Source organism: Carassius gibelio, chromosome A21 (assembly GCF_023724105.1).
Source record: "Carassius gibelio isolate Cgi1373 ecotype wild population from Czech Republic chromosome A21, carGib1.2-hapl.c, whole genome shotgun sequence".
Classification (NCBI taxonomy): Eukaryota; Metazoa; Chordata; class Actinopteri; order Cypriniformes; family Cyprinidae; genus Carassius; species Carassius gibelio.
In genome coordinates this window covers 3,178,088-3,201,571 of record NC_068391.1, presented here as the reverse complement: position 1 = coordinate 3,201,571, position 23,484 = coordinate 3,178,088, and the positions used below count along the sequence as shown (strand labels likewise).

The 23,484-nt window shown below is 36.5% G+C and overlaps 2 protein-coding genes across 2 annotated transcripts in view; one reads left to right on the top strand and one right to left on the bottom strand.

The window, feature by feature from the left end:
- cdk5rap2 (CDK5 regulatory subunit associated protein 2) overlaps positions 1-3,347 on the top strand; it is a 38,054-nt gene extending 34,707 nt beyond the window's left edge. The window contains 6 exon segments of the mRNA XM_052537892.1: positions 259-443; positions 581-694; positions 1,776-1,914; positions 2,006-2,052; positions 2,669-2,714; positions 2,935-3,347. Of these exon segments, the coding sequence (XP_052393852.1) occupies positions 259-443; positions 581-694; positions 1,776-1,914; positions 2,006-2,052; positions 2,669-2,714; positions 2,935-3,053 (650 nt within the window). The 3' untranslated portion in view covers positions 3,054-3,347.
- A 283-nt stretch (positions 3,348-3,630) lies between these two features.
- On the bottom strand, positions 3,631-23,412 carry nup188 (nucleoporin 188). Its single transcript, XM_052537893.1, has 44 exons — positions 23,351-23,412; positions 22,437-22,491; positions 22,139-22,212; positions 21,505-21,589; positions 21,166-21,246; positions 21,028-21,072; positions 20,849-20,941; positions 20,645-20,764; positions 20,356-20,567; positions 20,156-20,270; positions 19,459-19,659; positions 19,278-19,367; positions 19,093-19,158; positions 18,874-18,993; positions 18,345-18,471; positions 18,039-18,212; positions 17,598-17,724; positions 16,779-16,866; positions 16,617-16,693; positions 16,382-16,496; positions 15,414-15,534; positions 15,252-15,318; positions 15,035-15,160; positions 14,813-14,946; positions 14,557-14,663; positions 12,965-13,171; positions 12,708-12,877; positions 12,204-12,273; positions 11,497-11,564; positions 11,173-11,368; positions 11,016-11,093; positions 10,698-10,783; positions 8,807-8,952; positions 8,542-8,711; positions 7,773-7,973; positions 6,905-6,997; positions 6,664-6,816; positions 5,900-6,037; positions 5,619-5,693; positions 5,336-5,542; positions 5,117-5,248; positions 4,987-5,039; positions 4,772-4,901; positions 3,631-4,107 (listed from the first exon to the last, which is right to left on the bottom strand). Exons 1-44 carry the CDS (start codon positions 23,374-23,376, stop codon positions 3,928-3,930), a joined length of 5,199 nt encoding a protein of 1,732 aa, XP_052393853.1. The 5' UTR covers positions 23,377-23,412; the 3' UTR covers positions 3,631-3,927.
- Positions 23,413-23,484: the final 72 nt, after the last annotated feature.

Genomic DNA, 23,484 nt, shown 5'->3' with positions numbered 1-23,484 from the left:
TATTATTATATATGCGCTCTTTACTTTAATAAAATAAAAATTATATTACAGTAGAGAATTTAATTAAATAATCACAAAATTAAAGATGATGCAGTAATGAGATTGCAATTGGTGCTTAAATAATATAACAAAATCATCATGGTCCAAAAATATGACTGACATGCAATTTTTTTGTATGCGAATCAAATATATTTTTGTGAAGTCTGCTCCTAAACCTTGAAATTGAAACGGTAATTTTCCACGTGTGTTTGTGTTCAGACAGCGGTAGTTCAGTGGACTCTCACGTCCCGTCCCGGCTGGTCCCGGGTCACCGGCTGTGGGCGGACAGACGCGGGCGACACGTTCTGGGTCTGATCGAGGACTATAACGCCCTGCGCAAACAGATCAGTGAAGCCAAGAGAGTCACTGCAGATCTGGACACACAGATGCATGGCTGCGGCCGGGTGAGAACACACACACACACATACACACACACACACACACACACACACACATACACACACACACACTCACTCAGTCAGTCTGGTGTGTGTCAGGGTCATGTTTCAGCACTGAATGTGTTTCCTGTGGTGTGTTTCAGACTGTCTCTGTCAGTGTGAGCACCATGCATCAGGCTCTCGAGGAAGCCGCTCGACTTCTCAAACTGCTCTGGAGAGTCTCCGTACCCTCAGGAGACGCCACACACACTCAACAGGTAACACACACACACACACACACACACACACCCTCCACTAAATGAGGACGCACGGTTGTTGATGTTGAACAATAAAGTTTTATTGACATAACCATTTGATTATTTACTTATGTGAATTAAAATGCATCTTGTAATATAATATAGTAAACTAAATTATATATGCAAAATAATTTAAAATACACTGTGTTTCTATCATTAAAAATACAATAAATTGTGACCAGAAACAAGTTGAGACATTAACTTTTTTTATTATTTGTGAAATAAAATACACCTTGTAATGTTATATAACAGATCAAACTAAATATATGACTTATTCAAGGTCACATTTGACTGTATTTTTAATTAATTAATTAATTAATTAAAGATATATATTTTTATTTTATGTGAAGCAAAATACACTTTATAATGTAATAGACAAATTAAGTACTTATTTTGTTTAAATAAAATAAAAATAGAATAGAAAATTCAATTTAATTAAAATTATTTAGATAAAATGTATGGATTTATTTATGTGAAATAGAATACACCTAATTTAATAGAGTAGACTAAATACGAAAAAATAATTTAATACATTATGGAGTGTTCCTTTTATTAAATAGAAATAGTGTGAAATTAATTGCATTTAATTAAAATGGAGTTGAAATTTATTTAATGTTAAATAAAATACATCTAATTCAGTATAGGAGACTAAATTAAATATATGATAAAAATTAAAATTAAATACATTATGGAGTGTTCTTTCATTACATAAAAAAAAAAAAATTAAATTGTGAAATTGATTAAATTTAATTCAAACCGAATTAAGTGTATGTAATAAAATACACCTTCCAATTAATATAGTATATAAGTAATATAGACTAATAAATCAGTAATGAAATAAATTCATTGTGAAGCGTTGCGACTAATAAATAAAAATGTAATGGAATGAAATTGTCTTTAACCAAGAAATAAACCCTGATGCCAACAGTCCTCACGAGAATTCATAATTCAGTGATCATGAATTGTGAAACTTAGTAAAGCCAGCAGTTCTGTGGTTTATTAAACCAGTCCTGTGTGTGTGTGTGTGTGTGTGTGTCGTCAGGAGGAGCTGCTGAAGAGTGAGATCAGTCGTCTGAAGACTCGTCTGTCTCAGCAGGACCGGATGCTGAGCGGAGCGGTCAAACGCCTCCGATCCACCAACCATCTCAAAGAAGGCATGGAGCGCATCATCATCAACCAGCGTAAGAGAGCAGCGCACACACACACACACACACACACACACGCTCATCTAGAGTCATCAAACACTGATGTGTGTGCCATGTGTTTCTGCAGTGTCTCTGACTCACGGCGTGCTGAAGAGAGCCAGAGGAAACCTGGAGGTGCGTTTGCCTTTGTGTTAGTTTCCATTCATTCAACCAAACCAAACTTTCTATTCATCCTGGGAAAAATGTAGCACTGTTTCCACAAAAATATGAAGCAGCACAACTGCTTTCAACATACTGATTAGAAATCAGCACATTAGAATGATTTCATTAGATTTCATTAGAATGATAGTGAAATAAATACAAATTTTGATGATTCTCTAATTATATGACCAGCACCTGTAGTAAACTATAAAATATATTAAATAAATTACATGTAATAATTTGTGATGCAACTGAATTACATTAAAGAATGAAATGTTTGGAAAAATATTTTTGGACCCAAAGTGTTCATGGAGAGTTAAATGGTATTTTTTTTCTTCTTTTTTTTGGTGGAAGAATGCATTTATTGTCATATGAACAAAATAAGACAATATTGTGGGCTTACTATGACATTTATTTTCAGACATTTTTACGTTCCCTACAGCATAATTAAATATATACATTTTTGTTCTGTTGCCCTTTATGTGTCTTTGTAAAGGACATTTATCCGGATCATTTTTAACAGTTTTCTCTCTTCCTCTTCATGATATTAATGCTCCGCTCGTTGTGGTTTATTTCACCCTTCTTTCAGTCTAACTATCTGAATGTTTTTGGGCTGAAGGGTCTTCAGGTGGAAGGTCAGTTTAATGACAGCTTGTGTTTGTGTGCTGTCAGATACGGATGGGTTTCTTTGCATGATGATCACTGCATGTTCACTTTCTCGTGTTTATTTCCCAGTTGGCCGTATGCGGTGTTTGAAGGGGTTTTAGTTCAAGCTTGTGATGCTCTGCATGGATCTGCTTGATTGTTTGGCTTCCAACACATCTCTGATAGTTTTACCTGATTGTGTTTCTGCAGGACGTCCCACTGAATGGCCAGTGACCAATCAGCAGTCAGGGGCGTGGCCTGTCCTCCGCAGCGTTCAGCCTGCAGTGAAAACTCCTCCCACTGCAGCTGTTAACACTGTTGGATCTTAACATATTGGTTTTCTCACCCTTTTAATTTGCATTCTTAATTTATTAGTGTACGCTAATACCGTCCAGAAGTATTTGCACATGTACAGTAAGCATTTAACTGTAAAAGGTAATGTTTGTTTAATATCTGAAGAGGTTTTCTCCTGTAAATACTTTGAGCTTTAGTTTTATACTGGTTTTAGACAGTCTCCTGTTCACTGCCGGTCTCCTGTGATGCTGTATTATCCTGCTTAAGATTTAAAATGTTGATGTAAATGAGTGTTACATGTTCATTAAATGAGCTCATGGTTTAACATAGGCGACTGTGTTTCAAGTAAATGTACACACCTTCACAAGACTGTGTCTCTGCTTTCATGGTAAACTGATTTGAATTGTTCTGGATTAATCAGCATTAGAATTTGTATTAATACTAAACTGTTATAGCAAGATTCAACATTCAGATTTTTTTTTCTCATTTACGTTTCATTAACAAAACCTACTTTCCAGCACATTTAAAATATAATTAAACAAAAATGAATCACTACCAATATTTCATTATATTCTAGCATAAGTATTAGTAACCATTCAGAAATCAGGCCACTTTCATGTTTACTCCCTTACAGTTTATTATGGTTATAAGACAAATAAATGGCAACTGGGACATAGAAAGTTTTCATACAAAACGGCTATAGCATCCAATTATGACAAACATCTGTAACATGTTTTAATTATATACATGTAACTACAAACATCTATTTTGACAGTTTTCATCAGCTGCTGAAGTCAAAGCCAGAATCACTGAAACGGATTCGTTGTGACGTTTCCCTTTGACTGTGATTCAGAAGAATCTGAATCAGCGTTTAAGTACTGAGCTCTGATCAGAGCGGGATGTGTGCGTCTAGCGCTGAACGTGCCGGACGAAGGCTTGGACCAGCTGGATGAAGGGCTCCTGGCCCTCCGGCGTGGCCTTGGATCCTGGTGTGGGTGGTTTGGTTTGCAGTGAGGGAAGCAGCCCGCTGGCTGGGGAGGAAGGGGAACCTCGCCGGAAAAAACGGAATAATGTCGACAACAATGTACTCTGAAAGAAAACACAAAACAAGATGGAATGGATTGATTTGACAAGAAAAATATTATTTACCGTATTTTTTGGACTATAAGTCACAACAGTCCAAAAATACGATAAGATGAGAAAAAAAAAAAAAAAAAACAAGTTGCACTGGACTATAAGTTGCATTTATTTAGAACCAAGAACCAAGAGAAAATAATACCTTCTCCAGCCACGAGAGAAGGTAATGTTTTCTCTTGGTTCATGTCAAATTAATTTTGATAAATAAGTCGCACCCGACTATAAGTCGCAGGACCAGCCAAACTATGAAAAAAAAGTGTGACTTATAGTCCGGAAAATACGGTAGGTGAATCTCAAGCAAAAAGGTAAAAAAAATGGTTAAGGTCATATTTTACACCAAAGTCTACATTTTTTTTTTCCTCATAGAAAAGCATGACTGTGGTTTTACAGAAATGAAAATAACTAAAAGTAAAAAAAAGTATAATTAGAATGATAAATAAAGAAAATAATACTTAGGAACATGATTATGAAAAAAAAAAAAAAATGGTGGGGAAGACCAAAAAACAAATTCACTCAAAATTACACAATATAATGATTTTAAGACCAAATAAAAAAAATGATTGTCACTAAAGTTAATTTTATTATATAATATTTTCTATTCTGCTGAAAAACTCACCAGCTCTGAGCTGAGCTCCTGTTTAAGTCTCTGTTTGTCTCTGGGCAAAACTGAAGGATCCTTCAGACAGCGAACAGCCTGCGAGATCAACACATAGAAGCAGTTCTCCATCGAGAACATCAGCAAAGACCTGAAACCACACAGAAAGAGCATGAGATGACCTCTGGCTCAAACCCACACCGGACTCTGAACATCACAGCAGTGTTTGCGCTCACTTCAGTGCCTGAGTGTCCTCAGAGACCACCACCGGCTCCTTCCTCTTCTCAATCTACAAACACAACAGCACAATCAGCACAGAAACAAACAACATTCATTACACGAGAAGAGCTGAAAGTACTGCACTACCTCTCCCAGCATGCTCAGCGCCACATTAATGGTGGCCATGAGAGTCCCAAACGACGGAGCCACATCAGAGTCAAAAGCAGGAGTGGTGAAACTCAACACAAACAGCGTCCTGTACTCCGCAAGGTCCATAGACTAAACACACACAGAAGGAAAGATGTCATTTAAAGCTCCCAGCATGAAAGCGGAGTGTTTCCAGTGATGTGACGTGTGGATGTGTACCTGGTCCAGCAGTATCTGACAGCAGTCGGGTGTGAAATGCTGTAACGTGGCCAGAGTTTTGCTGAGGATCTTTAACAGGCTGCACTGAACCGCCTGCAGCGCTTTAGACTCCGCCTCCTCTCTCTCGCCCTCCACCTGCTCTTTAGAGGCGGGCTGTATGACATGTTGGGGGTGTGGCCCCGGTGGAAGCCCCTCCCCATTCTTGGCCTAAACAAACAGACTCTCCTAATAAACCAATCACATTCAGCACTGACAAAACTAAAGACGTTCAAACGTCTCATACCTGCAGGTAATGGTGCAGCATTTTCTTGCTGTGTAGGAGGTATGTACACGTCTGACACAGATAGCACAGATTCACCTGAAACACACAAACATCAACTTAGTTTAGGTCTAACGAGTCCAGCTGGCAAAAACTATTTACAATATTTGAATATTCAAAAGAATGCATTCACTTTTTTTTTTTTTTTTTTATAGTTTTAGATATTTACACCAACACTACAAGTTAAAAACAAATCTACTTTTTCAATTATTTCAGAGGAATAAAGCATTAGTGCTGCGCTGCACCTGTACGTCTCTGAGCAGCTGTGGCAGGTGGAACTGCCATTCCTTGCAGAAGTTGGAGAGCTGGAGCAGGAAGCCCACCGTGTGATCGGCCTCATCCAGACACGCCAGAGACTGAACCGTCCTCACCGCATTCAGACACTGCCACAAACAACATTCACAGTGAGCACTCGCACCGTCACACCAACACCAGCTGGACAAAACATGACGACTACAATAATGTAGATTTGACATTTAAAATGAAGCCTATTTGTAGGACCAGTCTCACTTTTCTTTTTTACACTGTGACATTTTCATGATAATTAAGCACAATTAAAAATGTTCACCTGAATTTAAAAAATCTAGTGCTTGTAATGAAGCATTACTATCATAATAATGAGAATCACTGTTTAGGATAAGAGCTACAAAACAAATACATATTTTTTTCTTTTTTAAATATAAGAGAAAGTGACAAAATGTGTGATAATTGATAAAGTGATTATTTCACAATATAAATATTTTTATTTGTACTTATTTCCTCATCATCGCATGTATTTGTTGCATTGCTTTTAAATTATGCTGACCATAATTAGTAAGAAAATTAAAACTCACTGTGTCCAGATATAATTTCTATCTAAAAATAATACATATTATAATAAATAATAATAAAGTTCAATTGTCTGAATTACTGTGGAAATTTCAGAAAAAAGATAAATAAATAAAAAAATATTGAGAGAAACCAATATAATCTGGATGAACACAATACTATGAGCAGCGATCACACACACCTGCAGGATGCGCTCCTGGTGGACGCCCACAAAGTCCAGCGCTTCATTAATGAAGTTGTAACGGACAGTTTTCAGCAGACTCTCCATCAGAGACAGACTCAATCTGTACACACCCGGCCAGCTGGGGGCGTCCTGAGACTTACGCACAAACGGCTGAGAGAGAGAGAGAACAGCTGCGGTCACAGAGGCTCTAAACCTCCTCCAAACATGAGTCCAACTGGGATATTACTGAAGGCAGTACCTGCGTGGCTCCATTAGAAGGTCCCTCATACACACTGAGGAGAGGAAGACAGATGCTCTGAATCACTCCGGCACCTGCCACCGCTGCTGCCCCCTACAGACCAGGAGGAAACACACTTAATGCACATGGACTGATTTTAGCCAATCAGAACAGTCATATATTCAGTAGTTTATTTCATTTCATTTTTGAGTCATTGTTTGATGTTCTCTAAAGTCCTGGTTTATTTTTGGAGTGAAATGTTTATGATGTCACCCATATTTCAGTTAAAACCCTTAAAGTGGTTAAAAAAAATCTGTTCTCCATATCCTTTTTGATTCAATTTATATAGATTTGTTTATGATTTTTTAAGTTTTGGCAACCTGAACTTTCAGTGGAGGGACAGAAACCTCCCACGTTCCATAAAAATATTTTCATTTGTGTTTTAATTAAAGTCTTCAAAGACATGATGAGTAAATGATGACAATTTGCATTTTTAGGTGAACTAGGCCCTTTATGTAAGCATATTATTAAAATACATATAAATATCCATACAGTTTTGATCAATTTACATACATTTTCATGTTTAGAATTAGGCTATTTCTACATCCTGGTTCTTCAAAGATAGACAAATGTAGATTGTGAAAACTGTCTAACAAACCTTTAACTGTATATTTTGAATATTATCTACTCTGTGACAAATTGCTTTTATAAGTTGATTTTGATAACAACGTCTGCTAAATGCATAAACCGTAAGATAAGAAGTGTTTTAGTCATTTTAAATCATTGTTTGGTCTTATTTTAAGTCATCAGGAAGTACTGATCCAAAAGCCAGATTCAGTGACTCAGACACTACTGACTCCGGAGGGAAAACACGAGTGTGTGTTTCTACCTGCGGTGTTCTGGCGAGAGTGAGCAGCAGATGAAGCGCTGCCTCTGTGAAGTAAAGGTTCTGTTTGGAACGCAGGCTGAGCTCCAGAGCACTGAGAACCGACGGCAGAACTGGCAGCTTCCTGACCACCTGCAGCCACTGCTCACCATCCTCATCAGCCCGACACAACTCTTTAGAGAGATGAAGAGCTAACACACACACCTGAGACAGAGAGAGAGAGATACCGCTTATGATCTTAATGACAATATACTGCCCATCAATAGTAAGCATTGTATACTTAACACAGTAACGTTATTGATGCTTGTTTCCACCACAAACAAATAAAATAACAAAAAATATTAAAATACTATTTGTTCTTCAAAATTCTTAGTTTATATCTCGCAATTCCAAAAATGCAAAAAAAAAAAAAAAAAAAAGAACAGTTTACTTTATGGAATTCTGATATTTTTTCTATTAATTCTGAGGTCACATCTCACAATTCTCACAATTATTTATTTTTCCTCGAATACACCATGGAACAAAAATGACCACAAATTTTTATGTCAATTGACGTCAATTGCAACCACGGCAGAAGCAAGCTCTAATATTGTTATCACATGACTGCATTTTTAATCAGCGAGGCATACAGTTATTTAAGAATTGTTTCATATTTTGAATCTAATTTCTTGCCTTTTGAGAGTTTAAATAGTTAACATCAGATCAAGTGTAGTGCATTGTGGGATAGCATATTTACATTCGGTGTACACTATAGATACAAACACACACTCACTGAGTCTTGTTGGTCTTTCTGGAAATGTGGGCTGTCTGTCTCCATGCTGTCCTCCTGAACATCACCTCTCTGTATCATGTGACGTGTGCTGTCAATCAACCCCAGGGCTTCGTCCTGAACCATCTCACACACACACAACAGCAGCTGGGGAAGCTGGGTAATCTCTCCTCCTGAACCACAAGTTGTCAAACAATTGTTAAAACAAGACAAACATTATGCACACAGCTGGTGTAATGTGTTTTCCCAGACAAACATGCAGACGGACCGTTGAGTCCTTGATTCTGCAGAGCTAAGATGAGAGCTGACAGGAGTTTGGCTTTGGTTCGGTCCGTGAGCTGTTGTTCAGCATGCAGAACGCTTTCCATCATCAGAGACAGGGGCGGCAGAAGAGCTGGAGCGGACACAAACACACTGACACAAACCACATCAGCAATATTAGTTAACATGCTCTTTAGAAATGAAAGTTTTAAATATGACACAGACACTGCTAACATTCAAAACAACCTCCACAGCTCGTCGTGACTTTTTTAGTTGATCAATTTTCATGGCTTATCTTCACTAAACATTCTTTAATGTTTAAAATTATATATAACTAAATAACGAATAAAAATGGCAAGAACAAAAATCACAAACTAAAACTAACTAAAATCTAAATTAAATGTGAAAATATAAAAATAAACAATTCAAAATATATATATATATATAAAAACTTTTATAGTATGATACTAAAATAACATGGGTGTAAATGTGGAATTATTTTTTATTATGCATCTTTTGTATTTTTTTATTTTTATTTAAAGATTCAGTAATTTTGTTTATGCCAGTTTTTTTATATATATGTCCACATAGTTCCAATTAAGTTCTATTTTTGATTTACTTTTACTTGTTTTAACCTTTTAACTGTCACCCCCATTTTTTTACATACACGTGAAAGTACACTATTCACACTTAAATTGTTATAATTCATAAACGCTTTTGAATACAGACCAAAGGTTGGTCTCTTTTTAAAGAAGACAATCTGCAGATTATTGCAGAAGTGAAATCATTTAAAAAAATGAAAGCATAAAAAAGTTATAGAAGTTTAAATTTACTGTAAATACATTTATTATTTTATTTTTATTATATTTTATATAAAATAAATATTTTATAAAATATGTTTTAATCCAAAATTTATATAAAATTAAAGCCATATGTCTAAATAAGTTGTGTTCCAAATTTGAAGTTGATATAAAAAAAATTTAGGTTCATATGCAATTCTGTTTAGGTGTTATACCACAAAAAGCCACCGGGGGCCATTGAAACTCCATTGAATTTTTTGGATGCATTTGTTTGTCACAAATGTATCAATTTCTCTCTCAATATTATGTCTATGACAAAATAACCACCAAATATGGAATCTTGAGACTCAGACCTTTCCAACGATATGTATTTTGTCAAGATTATGAAAAGTTTTGATTCTAAAAGACCGTAATATATTTGGAATATGACCCCTCCCACTGAGGAGCACGCTAAAAGATTTTAAAGTATGATTTCCATTGTAACGCAGTGTCCGATTTCAAAATGGTTTTCATAAGATGAATTTGGAGTATATAAGCTTTCAAATGATATATAATTTATGATGATTACTAAAACATGTGATAGGGAAAAAGGAAGCGGAGTAGATTTTTTGTGACAAAGGTCAGAACTCCTGTTATGATGTATATGTTTTGAGGTGCACTCTTTTTATAAATTAATCTTTTACTGTTCCTTCCTAATTTTTAACAACAAAACATGGTCAAATATCTATTTAGGAGTCTTAGACCTTTCCAACGATATATAGTTTGTCATGATTAGATTAGGATATAATTGTAATATATTGAAGTAAATTTAGGCGTCCCGTATACGGGACGGTGACATTTAACAGGTTAATACATCTAGTTAAATTAAAATAAAATGTTGCTTTGGAAACTAGTTTACATTTTTTATTTTAGTTAACATTAAAGTATCAAATGTTTTTTATGGTTTCACTTTCGGTTTATTATTATAACAACCCTGATTTACACATCAACACCTATTCAGTTTATTCAGTCACTCTGCAGAGACGTTGCTATTGATTTCAAATGTGAAGCTGTGAGTCAATCATTTGAGCTACGCGAGGCATTAACAGAAATACAGACCTTTTCCACTGTTTGAGGAGGATGAGGAGCAGCGTGACCATCATGGACCCCAAACGCAGACAGAAGACCGACTGAGACATCAGCAGCTGAGAGAGAGAGAGAGAGAGACAGACACAGAGAGAGAAAGACAGAAGGAAGTTTGAGGTTTTTGTACCAATGTATCATAAGTGTGTATGTTTGTGACAAAGCAATACTAAAAAAAGATCATACATTTTTTTTGAGCAGAAAGGTCAGGATTTAAGATAATTGTAATTATTAAATCTTAAATCCATATTTTGATATATAATGGTGGGTGCTTGTTTGTATAAGGGAACTTACCGCTGCTTTGGTCCCTTCTAACACGTCCATGAAAAGCTTCTGCCTGACACTGTCATCCTTCAGATGCATCACATCAGACTACAAACACACAAGACAGATTATGATTAGTAGCAGCAGGATAACCGTGAGACTTGTGAAGTCGAGTGTAGCTGCTCACATGACTGGTGGAGAGTATTAAGAGCGTCCTCCAGGCGGAGATGAGCATCTGAGACTCGGACAGAGAGCGCAGACCCTCCTCTTCACCATCACACGCCACACACACCAGATCACGCACGTAATCCGACCAGAACTCATAGCGGCGCTTACTGCTGAAACTCTCCAGAGCCGCTTTCAGAGACGGATCCAACACACCACTGACACAGACAGACAGACAACTGTGTTGGAGTATTTCCAGCTTCACAGATACATTTAATAGCTTTTTTTGAATGGAACAGCATATACTCTATATATACGACACTTAACATGCTTGTGTAGATCATACCTGACAACATAGTAGATCTCAAGAGCGATTATCTTCATCACAAAGGCACAAGACTCCAGAACACACGACTATTCAAAAACAAACAATAAGACTTGAAATAAAATACTGTCACTATCAAGCACTCACACATACATGTTTCTCATCCAAGTGAGGACACAGCAATACCAAATGTTTTTACTACTGACAAACCATAAACTTTTTGAAATGTTACATTTATTTTCATCGGCGTCCATTTAATCCAGCTATTTTTAGCTAAACAAATATAATCTATATTATATTATTTAAACATTTTATCCTAATTAAAAGCACACTTGTTTGTAGTGCAAACCGTTTGACCATTTACTGCACATTGTTATTCTCCTCGTTATTTAACTATAGCAGCTAATGAACCGGAAGTCTCACCCATAGGCTTACTTCCGTGTTGAAGAAAAAGGGGCACAGAAGTATTGATCTTTGCTACATCTAGTTAATCTTAACTAATGTTACAAATTGGAATCTTGTTAAGTATTGCCAGAAATGTTTTGCATTTTTAATATTATTTATGAATTCTTATTTCCATTCGAGATCATCCAGTAATGTCATCAAAGGGAGGCAGATCAATTGATTTTGGGAACAATTTTATCTACAAGCTATTACCAACTATTTATGCACACACACACACACACACACACACACACACACACACACACACACACACACACACACACCTCGGTTGTCTCAGATGGGGGAGGTAAATTTCCAAACAAAGGAGTTGTGAGGTTCTCCCAGAATTTTTCTCTGTAACAATAAAAAATAAAAATAAAATCACACTGTTAGATTAATGCTAAATTACAACCAACCAAACCAAATGATATTGACTAATGAAAGTGGAAATACATGCTACAGAAGTGCAGAATATGCCCCTACAATAGTGGTTCTCAACAAAGGTGTTAAATTAATAAATTATTCTGAAAAACCTAACTAAATAAAAATGCTAAAAACTAAACTAAAAAATAACATATATATAAAAAAATGAGATAAATTAAACCTATTACAAAATGAACAGAGATTTTATAACATTATTATTAACATTAGCTGGTGTATTAAAATGTTTGAAAACAAGCTGCTTCATTATAATAATGACAGAAATACTGGAAATTGCTTGTGTCAGGAAGTATACTGCGTTGGACAATGGGGACCTTTTGAGCAACTGTGTCATGTGCGAGACTCACTTGGTCCTGAGCACCGAGAGAGCGCTGTCCCGTCTGTCCTGCCAGAGCGCGTGGAGGAAGGCCAGTGCTGCCCTGTGCAGGAGTGGAGGACACCAGTACTTCCCCTGCTGCTTAGAGTCCAACAACTCCAACACCACTGACAAACAGCTCCACTCTCCCAGAGAAAACTCCTACACAGACAGAGAGAGACAAAACCAGACGGTCATTCTCTGCTCTGAATCATTCACCATGTCACACGCCCTTCTGTGACCTCTGACCTTTGCACCCTCGCTGCCGTCTTTGGTCTCCAGGTTGAGGAAGAGCTCAATGAGTCCAGGTTGTGTTTCCACAGCCACGGTGAGGAACTCGAGTATGGTGACTTTAATACGCATGTCTTCTGTTCTGCTCTGCAGTCGTGTCAGAAACGCATCTCTGATCGCAGCGGCATCACTGCCCAGGCAAGCATACACCGACATGGGAGCCACCTGTACATCCGAAACACAAACACTTTTCTAATGACATCATGGTGGGACTTCTGTATCACAACTACTATATCTGACCCTGGAGAACAAGTCTTACAATCTTAAGTGTAATAGTTTTTTTTAAATTGTGATGTATACATCATCTGAAAGCTGAATAAATAAACTTCCCATTGATGTATGGTTTATTAGGATCAATATTTGGCCGAGATGCAATTATTAGAAAAATCTAGAATCTGAGGGTGCAAAAAAAATCTGAATACTGAGAAAATGGCATTTGGAGTTGTCCAAATGATTCCTTAGCAATGCATATTACTAATCGAAAATTAGGTTCTGATATATTTACTGTTGGAAATTTACAAAATATATTTTCATGGAACATGATTTAAGACTGGTTTTGTGCTCCAGGGTCACATATAAAGACATTAATCGAAATTGACTTTAATGACTGATACGGTTTATAGTGAACCGTGAATAACAATAAATAAAATAAGAAATTATTCTTATTTTTATCAATTATTGGTTCCTCTGCTATAAATCTACTCAAACAAGTGTTATTTTAGGGTTATTTATATACATAAGATATATTTATTAATATTATGAAATAGCTTTCATTGTTTATTAGTTTGTTATTTTGTTATGTGCTTTTGTCATTATTATTTTTTATTTAACATTTCTATCTAGCTTTATTTTTATGAAACTTTTGGTTTTATTAATGATTACAAGCAATTATAAGTATTTCTTTTTATGCTAGTAATGAATATAGAGCAGTGCAAGTGTTAAAAAACAATGGTCAAACCAATTATTGGATTCTCTCTAATATAAATTTACTCAAACCAGTGTTATTTTAGTATTATGTTCGATAGACTATTTATTAATATTTTGAATTTGCTTTTATTTATTTTATTTAGTTTTTCAGTTTTTAGTTTATTCATGTTTTTTGTAATCTATTCATCTATTAAAATTTAATTTATTTTTTACTTCAGTTTTAGTTTTCTTAGTTTTAGTAAATATTACTAGCAACGGTTTTATTTACGGTAGTAATGATTATAATGAACAGATACTGAACAGTGTGAGGATTAAAATCATCTGTCAAACCAATTATTGGTTTCTCTCTACAAAACGTTACCAGTGGTATTTTAGTATGATTTATATGCAATTATAGTATTTAATAATATTTAAAAATTATTATTATTATTTTTTTTTTTTACATTTTATTACGTGCGTGTCATTTTTATTAGTAGTACTAGAATTTTTGATTTAGTTAATAATTTTTTCCCCTAATATTTTATTTCAGATTTATTACAAATAGTCAAAATGTTACAATATTTAATAGTTTTAGTTCACACACACCACTCACTCAAACCCAAACGAGGGGTCAAGAGCATTACCGTGGCAAGTCTCTTCAGCAGCTGTATGGCAAGCCGTGGCAGCGCTGGATCGTGCTTGTGGTAAATATACTTCGCCAGCACAGCAATCAGGTTGTTGCTGTGACCACCTGCAAGACGAACATAACAGTTCCATGAATAAGTTGGGAACATACAAGTCACTGAGAAGGGTTAAGTATTTATTATTGCAGGCAATCCCTGACAGAACTGATAAGAGTCTGATATTTCACTTCTACTGCGCTGAAAGGTGTGTACTAACCGTGCTGTGTTAGCGCTTGCTCCAGAGGCGAGGCTGTATCAGACTGCGGTTTGAGTCGGATCACGTTGTTGGTGACCGAGAACGCCAGCTTTACGGTCTGGATCAAAACCTGACCAGGTCCCTCAGAACCACCACTGCAGACAGACACACTAACTTCAACCCACTGACTCATGTGAAGAGGATGAGGAGACCGAATCTATAATAAAGCCAGTCAGTGTGTACCTGCTAGGCTGTGCTGCGAGCACCATGTTGATAGTGTCCACTCCTACACCCATGATGTTGACCACCGCCTGTCCTGCCTCTGTGTTGGCCAGACTGTAGATACACAACGACTGCAGATTGGGGGCGCTGCAGAGGTCACATACCAAGAACATGAGGACATATAAAACTCCAGCAAATAAATAAATGATTTAATTAGGTGTCATCCTCATTCTCTCACCTGCCCTCTGACTCCCCCTCCTGGTTCAAATTGAGAATAGCATGAATCAGCTCTAGAATCAAACAACCTGACCGAGAACAGTGAGCAGAAAAAGTGTTAAAGCAAATACCGGTAATTTTGAGAGCAATTAAGATTAAGACTAATGTTGTGCAAGTTGCTCACCGATCCTCTCCCGCACTCCATAGGTATTGTAGCGCCATTTATGATACGTCGGCAGCATTTCTTTCAGAACCAGCAGCACACACGGGATGAGTCCTCTGCTCTGAGTACTGCCCAACTGACCCTGAAAACATGCACAAACACAATACTCATCACAATTACTTCATATCCACCTAATATAGAAAAGCTGCATGATTTGAGAAAAAGAAAAGCTATTTTTAAAAAAGCTCCAAGTTTGCTGTGCTGGTTTGTACGGCTGTTAAATTGAACAAAGAAATTGTAATATTATTATTACTAATTAAAATAAACAATATTATGATTATGACATTTCAATGTTAAATAAAAATACTGAATAAAAAAAACACATATATTAAGTATTAGTTTTTATATTTTATTTTTAAAGCGGATACAAAATTAACTTTTACATGGTGTGTTCACACATAAATGCGTTTTAGCAACAATGTCTCATAAGCAATGCAGGTGTTATGTAGTTGGATGTAAAAGTGAACATAAGAGTCTACATTTTCTCCTGACATCAGAGCCATTGAGGACGCACTGGAATACACAAAAACCAAATATACAAAAAAATGGAAGAGAGGGGCAGGGTAAGCAGTTGCTCATCAACATTTAAAGAGACATGCGCCGAAACGGCCTGCTTTTGAACATGAAGGTTTATTATTTAATAATGTTATTACATAATTTAAAGGGGACATCAGATGCACATTTTTCACAATTTGGTATCATACCAAATTGTGAAAAATGTGCATCTGATGTCCCCTTTAAATTACGTAATAACATTATTAAATAATAAACATAATATAATAACAATAATTAAAAAAAAAACAGTGCCACACTTCACACTGAAACATGCAGTCATATTTATTTAATTAAACAAACAGCCTTACAATGTAGACTGTATTGTAGTGATAAATTAGCTAATACTTTGTCATAATGTCTGATAAATGCATTACCTTGACGAGTGTGGTCACTAGTCTTAAAAAGGCAATGGTCACACTGTACTCTCCTCTGGGCTGTTCAATCAACACCAACAGGTTCCCATAATTACCTGCCTTCATGCCCTCTGCACTGAAACACACACAAACACAAAAAGAACGTTATTCTTTAGGTATCTCTGACTTTAACACAAGAATATGACGCCATTCATGTCCAGTTGCTCTGCTGTGTGTGTGTGTGTGTGTGTGTCACCTGATGGTCTGTGCCATGTTAGTCAGAGGGGTGGCCGCAAATGGAAGGAAGCCGGTGTGATGCAGACTGGACCAAACCTGCATCAGGACGAAAGGTTATTTAGTCCTAGATCATCACTTTAAATAATCCTGATTCCTCACTTAATAAACTGTGAACACTTACCTTCCCAGGCTGCCGAGCAGCTAGAGCGATAAGGCAGTTGACGCAGGAAGTGATCACATCTACTGGAGGGTTAATAACGGAGGTCAACCTGTCACACAAATCAAACTGTTATTTTCATTGTTGATGCACTGAACATGTTTACATGCACGTTCTTAAGCCAATTATGCTTAAACCAAAAACACACTTGGTCAGGTAAACGCGGTAACCAGTTGTTGTTTTTTTGTAGCAAGGTCATAAATGGGGTAAACATGAACCAGTTGCAACAGGTAGTTTTTTGCCTCTTACTACGATTTCACAGCACGTAAACACAATAACTGCTTTCTGTCGGCTTATTGAAGTGCGCATGTGTGACGCATGACAGGAACACATGCAAACCGAGCAAACATCTTGCAGTAAAGAAAGAAAATCACAAAAGCAGACTTTTTCATGACTCAGAAAATTTAAAAAAAAAATTCTCAGCTCATGCAGCAGGAGTAGAAGTGGTTCAGTCACAATGCTACATTTATAACTGAATGAGAGAATATACGAGATGTAAGTTTCCAGACATGTTGCAAGCTTAAATTAACATCACAACTGCCAAATGTATGGAATACTCTGAGTCAGATACGCAAATGATTATATTTTGATGTCACTACAGGGAAATAACCCAATTTATTAATGAAGTCATGTAAATGCAGCTTACTTGGTTACTGATGTGCATGCAAATGCAGAAAACTGGTTATCTTAATAATCTGATATTTGTGAGTTATCAGCTTACTGTTGTGCATGTAAACATGCTCACAGTTTACTGTTCAGTCTTCATGTTTGTGTGTGTCTCACCTCTGTAGCAGCATGTAGATCCGTGACGTGAGTGGCAGCAAACAGTCAGAAACTGTCCAATCAGTGCTGATGATCTTATGAACCAGATCCAAGATGGGCTTCACTCGCTCACAGTGTGCCAACACATCTATTCGCCCAAGACCATGTCAATATCAAGTGAAAATGTAGCAATATTTTAACAAAACGTAAAAAAATGTTTTTTAAAATAAATAGGGTTCTATGATATCAGCGATGGATGTAGTCATAAAAAATGTAAAAAATGTATTTATAGTATATGTAATGGGAATTTGAGAAATTCGGGATAAATAAATACTTAAATCTTTGATATGGACTACTGGGGGGGGGGGGGGGGGGGGGGGGAATTGAAAAATGGAATTGGGGTAGGGGATGAATAAAGATTTCATAGGGCCCTTAATACATGTAAGACTTGAGTGTGTGTACCTGCAGTAGAGACGACGTGCAGCAGCATCTCGATCTCACAGGTGAAGAGAGTCCATGAGCTGTAGGAATACTCCCAGCGCACCAGGAAACCCTGTTCACCCACAGACTGCTGCTTTCCTTCACACACCAGTCCAAAACATCCCTGTGGCATTCGCAGGTTGGTCTGACCTGCACCTGAAAAAACAAAACAAATGACACGTGAGAAAATGTCACAAAGACATATGGTTTCACACAAAGATGAAATCAGGCAAAAAGACGTCAAAAACATATGAACATTGCATATGACTTCCTGTTCTCAGCACTGACCCAGAGGGTAGAGGAGTTTAGGAGTCTGTCTCCTCCAAAGAGTGCCATCCTCTCTGGAGATCACGTCGTTGGGTTTGTGCTTATAGGCCTCAGTGTAGAATGACATCTTATCTAAGAAGGTATACACCTGAAAGACAGACCATGAGATGTACATGAATTCTAAATCACTGTGTATGTGCATGTACCGTATTTTTCGGACTATAAGTCGCACTGGACTATAAGTCACATTTATTTAGAACCAAGAACCAAGAGAAAACATTACCATCTACAGCCACGAGAGGGCGCTCTATGTTTTCAGTGTAGACTACAGGAGAACTGAGCAGCATAGAGCGCCCTCTAGCGGCTGTAGACTATAATGTTTTCTCTTGGTTCATTTCTCTCGATTCATGTCAAATTAATTTTGATAAATAAGTCGCACCTGACTATAAGTCCAGCCAAACTATGAAAAAAAAAGTGTGACTTATAGTCCGGAAAATACGGTACACATATATGTACTATGAAATGTTATGAGGGTGAAACTTTGTTTTACCTTCTTAGCTGTAGATTTGTCAGACAGCAGAGCGGTGAGCAGCTGTAGTAAAGGTCCAGTCTTGTATGGAAACACACCCACTGCACTGTCCAGAATCACACCGAGACCCATGTTTGGCTTCTGTAGAGCACAACCACAAATCACACAGGCGTTTAGAGAATACACAGATGATCTACAAATGGCAGTGTTTTATTTAAGGTGCATTATCGTTTTGCTCACCGACTCCCAGAAAAGCTCAGCCAGACTCGGAGCAGCAAGAACTTCACATGCTGCATTGATCAGATGCTACAGAGAGAATAATCATCACTGTTATCTACGATGAATGCGTAACTTAATGAATGCCACTAGCACAATATGAAGTCTTGATCTGAAGGTTTGTTCTGAAGGTTTGTGTATTTTTGTACCTGTTGGCTGCCGAGTGTGTCTTCTTCAAAAGAGGTGATGACAAAAGACATGAGACCATAAATACACATCCGCGCAGTGCTCGCTGTACACTAAAACAAGACCGAGACATGCAACAGTATGAGTAAATGTCCATGTCATCACTGAAGAACAATTTTTTGTTCGATGGAATGCTGTTCTCACATTATTTCCAGTGCTGCCGAGTGCCTGCAGCATGTTGGTGAGATACTGAAAGACTCCGAGCTGCAGCGTCGTGTGTCCTAGACGTCTGATCACAGAGCTCACTTCCTCCGGACGCAGTGTGTGTCGCAGAAGAACCCAGGCCAAGAGAACTGGCCCGTGGTGAGAAATGTCACCAAGCGTCAAAAGCATCTGATCCACCTCCTGCACACACAACAGTTGATAAACAAAGGCAAATCCTAAAAAAACAAAACTGCTCATGCAATCAGATTTTAGAGCAAGTATTGTCCTTTTAAAAAAAAAAAAGTAAATTTCTCAATATACAATGTCATTCAAAAATTTGGGGTCAGTACGTTTTTTTTTTTTTTTTATATACTTCTATTCAGCAAGAATGCATTAAACTGATCAAAAGTGAGAGTAAAGACATATTAGAAAATATTTATGTTTAAAATAAAATCTGGAGTTTTGATCAAAGAATCCTAAAAAATATGAAGTGTGGAGAAGGATCATGTGACATAAGCCTGGAGTAATGATACTGAAAAATCTGCTTTGATCTCAGGAATAAATTACATTTAAAATTATATTTGGATAGAAAACATTTTTTTTTAACTGCAGTAATACTTCACAATATTACTGTTATGATTAAATAAATGCCACTTTGGCAAGTATAAGAGAGTAAATGGTAGTGTGTGTTCAGTACCTTGCAAATATCCTGTTGGTCATAAAACTGATGCTGTTCAGTTCGGTCTTCCAGTGCACATTTATGCAGAAAGTCGATATCCATCCCCTCCACAAGAATTAAAGAACTGAAATAGCTGTTGAGAGGATGACAATTCATGTTATAAAACACTGTTTGTGAGTGTATGAAATAAGAGGGATCAGGTGACTGAGTTTTCTGACCCAATGCGCTCAACCAGCACATCCATGCTCTTGTCCACAAGGTGTCGATTGGTCTGCCGCTGTCCAAAGCCCTGCTCTTTAAACAGCCGTGTGAAGGTGGAAAGGTCATTGGGCGGCATCTCAAAGTATGCATAGTACAGGAACAAGATCTCCAGAAGCAGGGCCTGTTCCTTCAAACACTGCTCAAACCAGTGGGACACCTGCCTCTCCGTCTACACAGAGATGAACAGATCCTGAGTCAAATTCTACAGGTGATGCTGCTCCAAACATAATCAGATTATCTTCTCACCATCAGGTTTCCATGCGTCTCCCATGTTGGAGCTTCTGATTTGGACAGCGACTCAAACTGCTGCCTGTAGATGGACACCAGATCTTTCTCCAGTTTACTTACACAGTTGGAGTACTCTGCCTAAAGAAGGAAGGAGAGAAAGGATGAATTAAATTCATGTCATCACCTGACTTTCTAATAGAATAACTGATCTCTTTTATTTACACTGTATGGATGTCTCTCATCCTGGAAGTACGTGAGGAGGTGAAGAACACAGCGTAGAACGCACAGTCTCTCTTCATAGTAGTAATCTGCAATCTGTACAACACCATTTCAACATCAGCATCATAGTTAAATATATTTCAGTCTTTTTTTAATTGTTGAAGCAAAATATAGTTTCAAACCTTCAGAAGCAGAGCTTGACTCTGTCTCTCATCCTGCAGCACAGCCTGATGGGATCAAATGAGGATTATATATTTATTCACACAGCTTGGCACTCCTCATGTCAGATGTACATGTGTGTGCCACAAGGCCGAGCTCACCTTGAGTGTGTTTCGTGTGGCCCTGTAGTCCTCCTGGAGGTAACACTGAAGAATCTGCACGCTTTGCTGTTCATCCAAACCCTGCCAAGAAACACACACACACAAATATTTGTCCACTCCTCAAGTCTTAATCCAGACTTCCTTAGACAGAATATATATATATATATATATATATATATATATAAATAAAAAAACTGAGAGTGCAATGTGTTCAAAAACCGAGTGAGACATCCTAGAAAGCATTTTTGATCAACAAAATCAATTGCTGCATTTAAAGTTGTGGTCAAAGTAAGCAGCTCACTAAGTTTTAATATACAGCCAACATGCCCAGACACTCACCAGATGTTTGCTGATCCTGAGTCCGAAATCTTTTAGAGCTTGTGGTGTGTCTTTATCTGCTTTCAGCTTGTCTGCGGCCGATGTGCTGCACATAACATTTCATCATTTACCACATGTTCACCAACGGTAAGGAGACTATTTTCATGAGTTATGTTAACATGCACTAATTTCAGTCATATTTTATGATAAAACTTTTATAGTTTCTGTTAATTCTGAATTAAAAATTATTTTAATTTCAGTTTAATTTAGTACTACATCTTAAAATAAATGGGAAATTCTGCCTTGGTGTATATATATATATATATATATATATATATATATATATATATATATTTTTTTTTTTTTTTTGTTGTTTTAATGAAAATATATTTTTTTGGTTTTAGTTAAAGATAGCACCCTGTCTTATTTTCATCAATTCGAGAGTATCCAATCAGATTTCAGATTCTGAAAGGTCTGTTTAAATTTGCATATTTGTTTATATGCGCATTATATGTATTCTGAACTAAACCGGATGTGGTTTACCATGGAGTATATAGCATCAATTAATATTTCCCTAGCTTGATAAAGCCAAACTCCTCCTTGTGTTCTGGTTATTTATTTTTTACATCTGACATGTTTTAAAATATTTTGCTACCTGGGTGGTTTATAGAAGAACAGACCCTGCAGAAGTCTCTCCCAGTTTCGATCCAATTCAGCCTCAATTTGGGCCTGTCGAATCACACAAGAAAATCACAGATCACAAATAACAAAGACAGGAGGTCACTGAGATACACTGTAAAGGTATACCTCATCAGATGAGTACAGCTTTGTTAATGGCATTTCTTCATAGAATTCTCTCGTTTTTGTACATACAGTAGACAGATGTTCAATAAAATCTCGGTACTTGAGCTGTTATTAAAAACATCAGAAATTATTGTTTTTTGAGTACTAACCGGTTCTCGAAGTGCAGATCTTCCCAGCAAGATAGTCCATAACTCTCGGCTGCTCCTAAATAAAATATTTTAAATGTGCCATTATTGTTAATTAACTTGTGTTTGTTTGCTTATCCTTTGCAATATGACAGATATTCTTCCAGAAATGATCATATAAAGCCAGTGTATCATTATGGGGTTTAAAAGTAAACTATATAACGTTACACAGGGAGTTCACACACAACTTTTTTTTAAATTCAACATCAAATACTTCGTTTTATATTTACATATTCACGACATAACTGCTTACAATTTATTTTAATTTTCAATGTATAATGTATTTTCACTATAACTCAGGACTAATATATATATATATATATATATATATATATATATATATATATATATATATATATATATATATATATATATATAAATATATAGCCTGTATACAAGTATCAGATTGTGTACACACACACATACATACATACATACATACATACACATACACACACATATATATATATATATATATATATATATATATATATATATATATATATGTGTGTGTGTATGTGTATGTATATACATATATACATAAAAACTCATTCACTTCTTCAAAACAAGAGGAACATTTTTATAACTAATCAAGGTTATTTTGTTAATTTTATATAATGTTTAAGAAACTGACGGTTGTTTAAAAGCGGTTATAAACTGTAAAATGTACATTTGAATTGCAGTCGCGCGGGTCTGTTCTGCACGCGACCGACTCGTGCGGCCGTTAAATGTCAAATACACACACATTTCCAAGTCATTTCACCCACATTTATCATGGCTAAATACCTTGTATAAACTATCTGCACATTATACAACTAGAAATCTCCGTGTAGCTCTTTGAAAACAACCTTTCTAAGTTTCTCTTTCTTCCATTTTACCTGACACACATCGCCGAGTCCGCCATCTTCACCCGGATCACGTGACTAACACAAACGAGCGCGCTCTCCAATCACATGACTTAATTAAATCATGAAATACGTGGAGATTATTAAAATACGTATTTTAATAAATA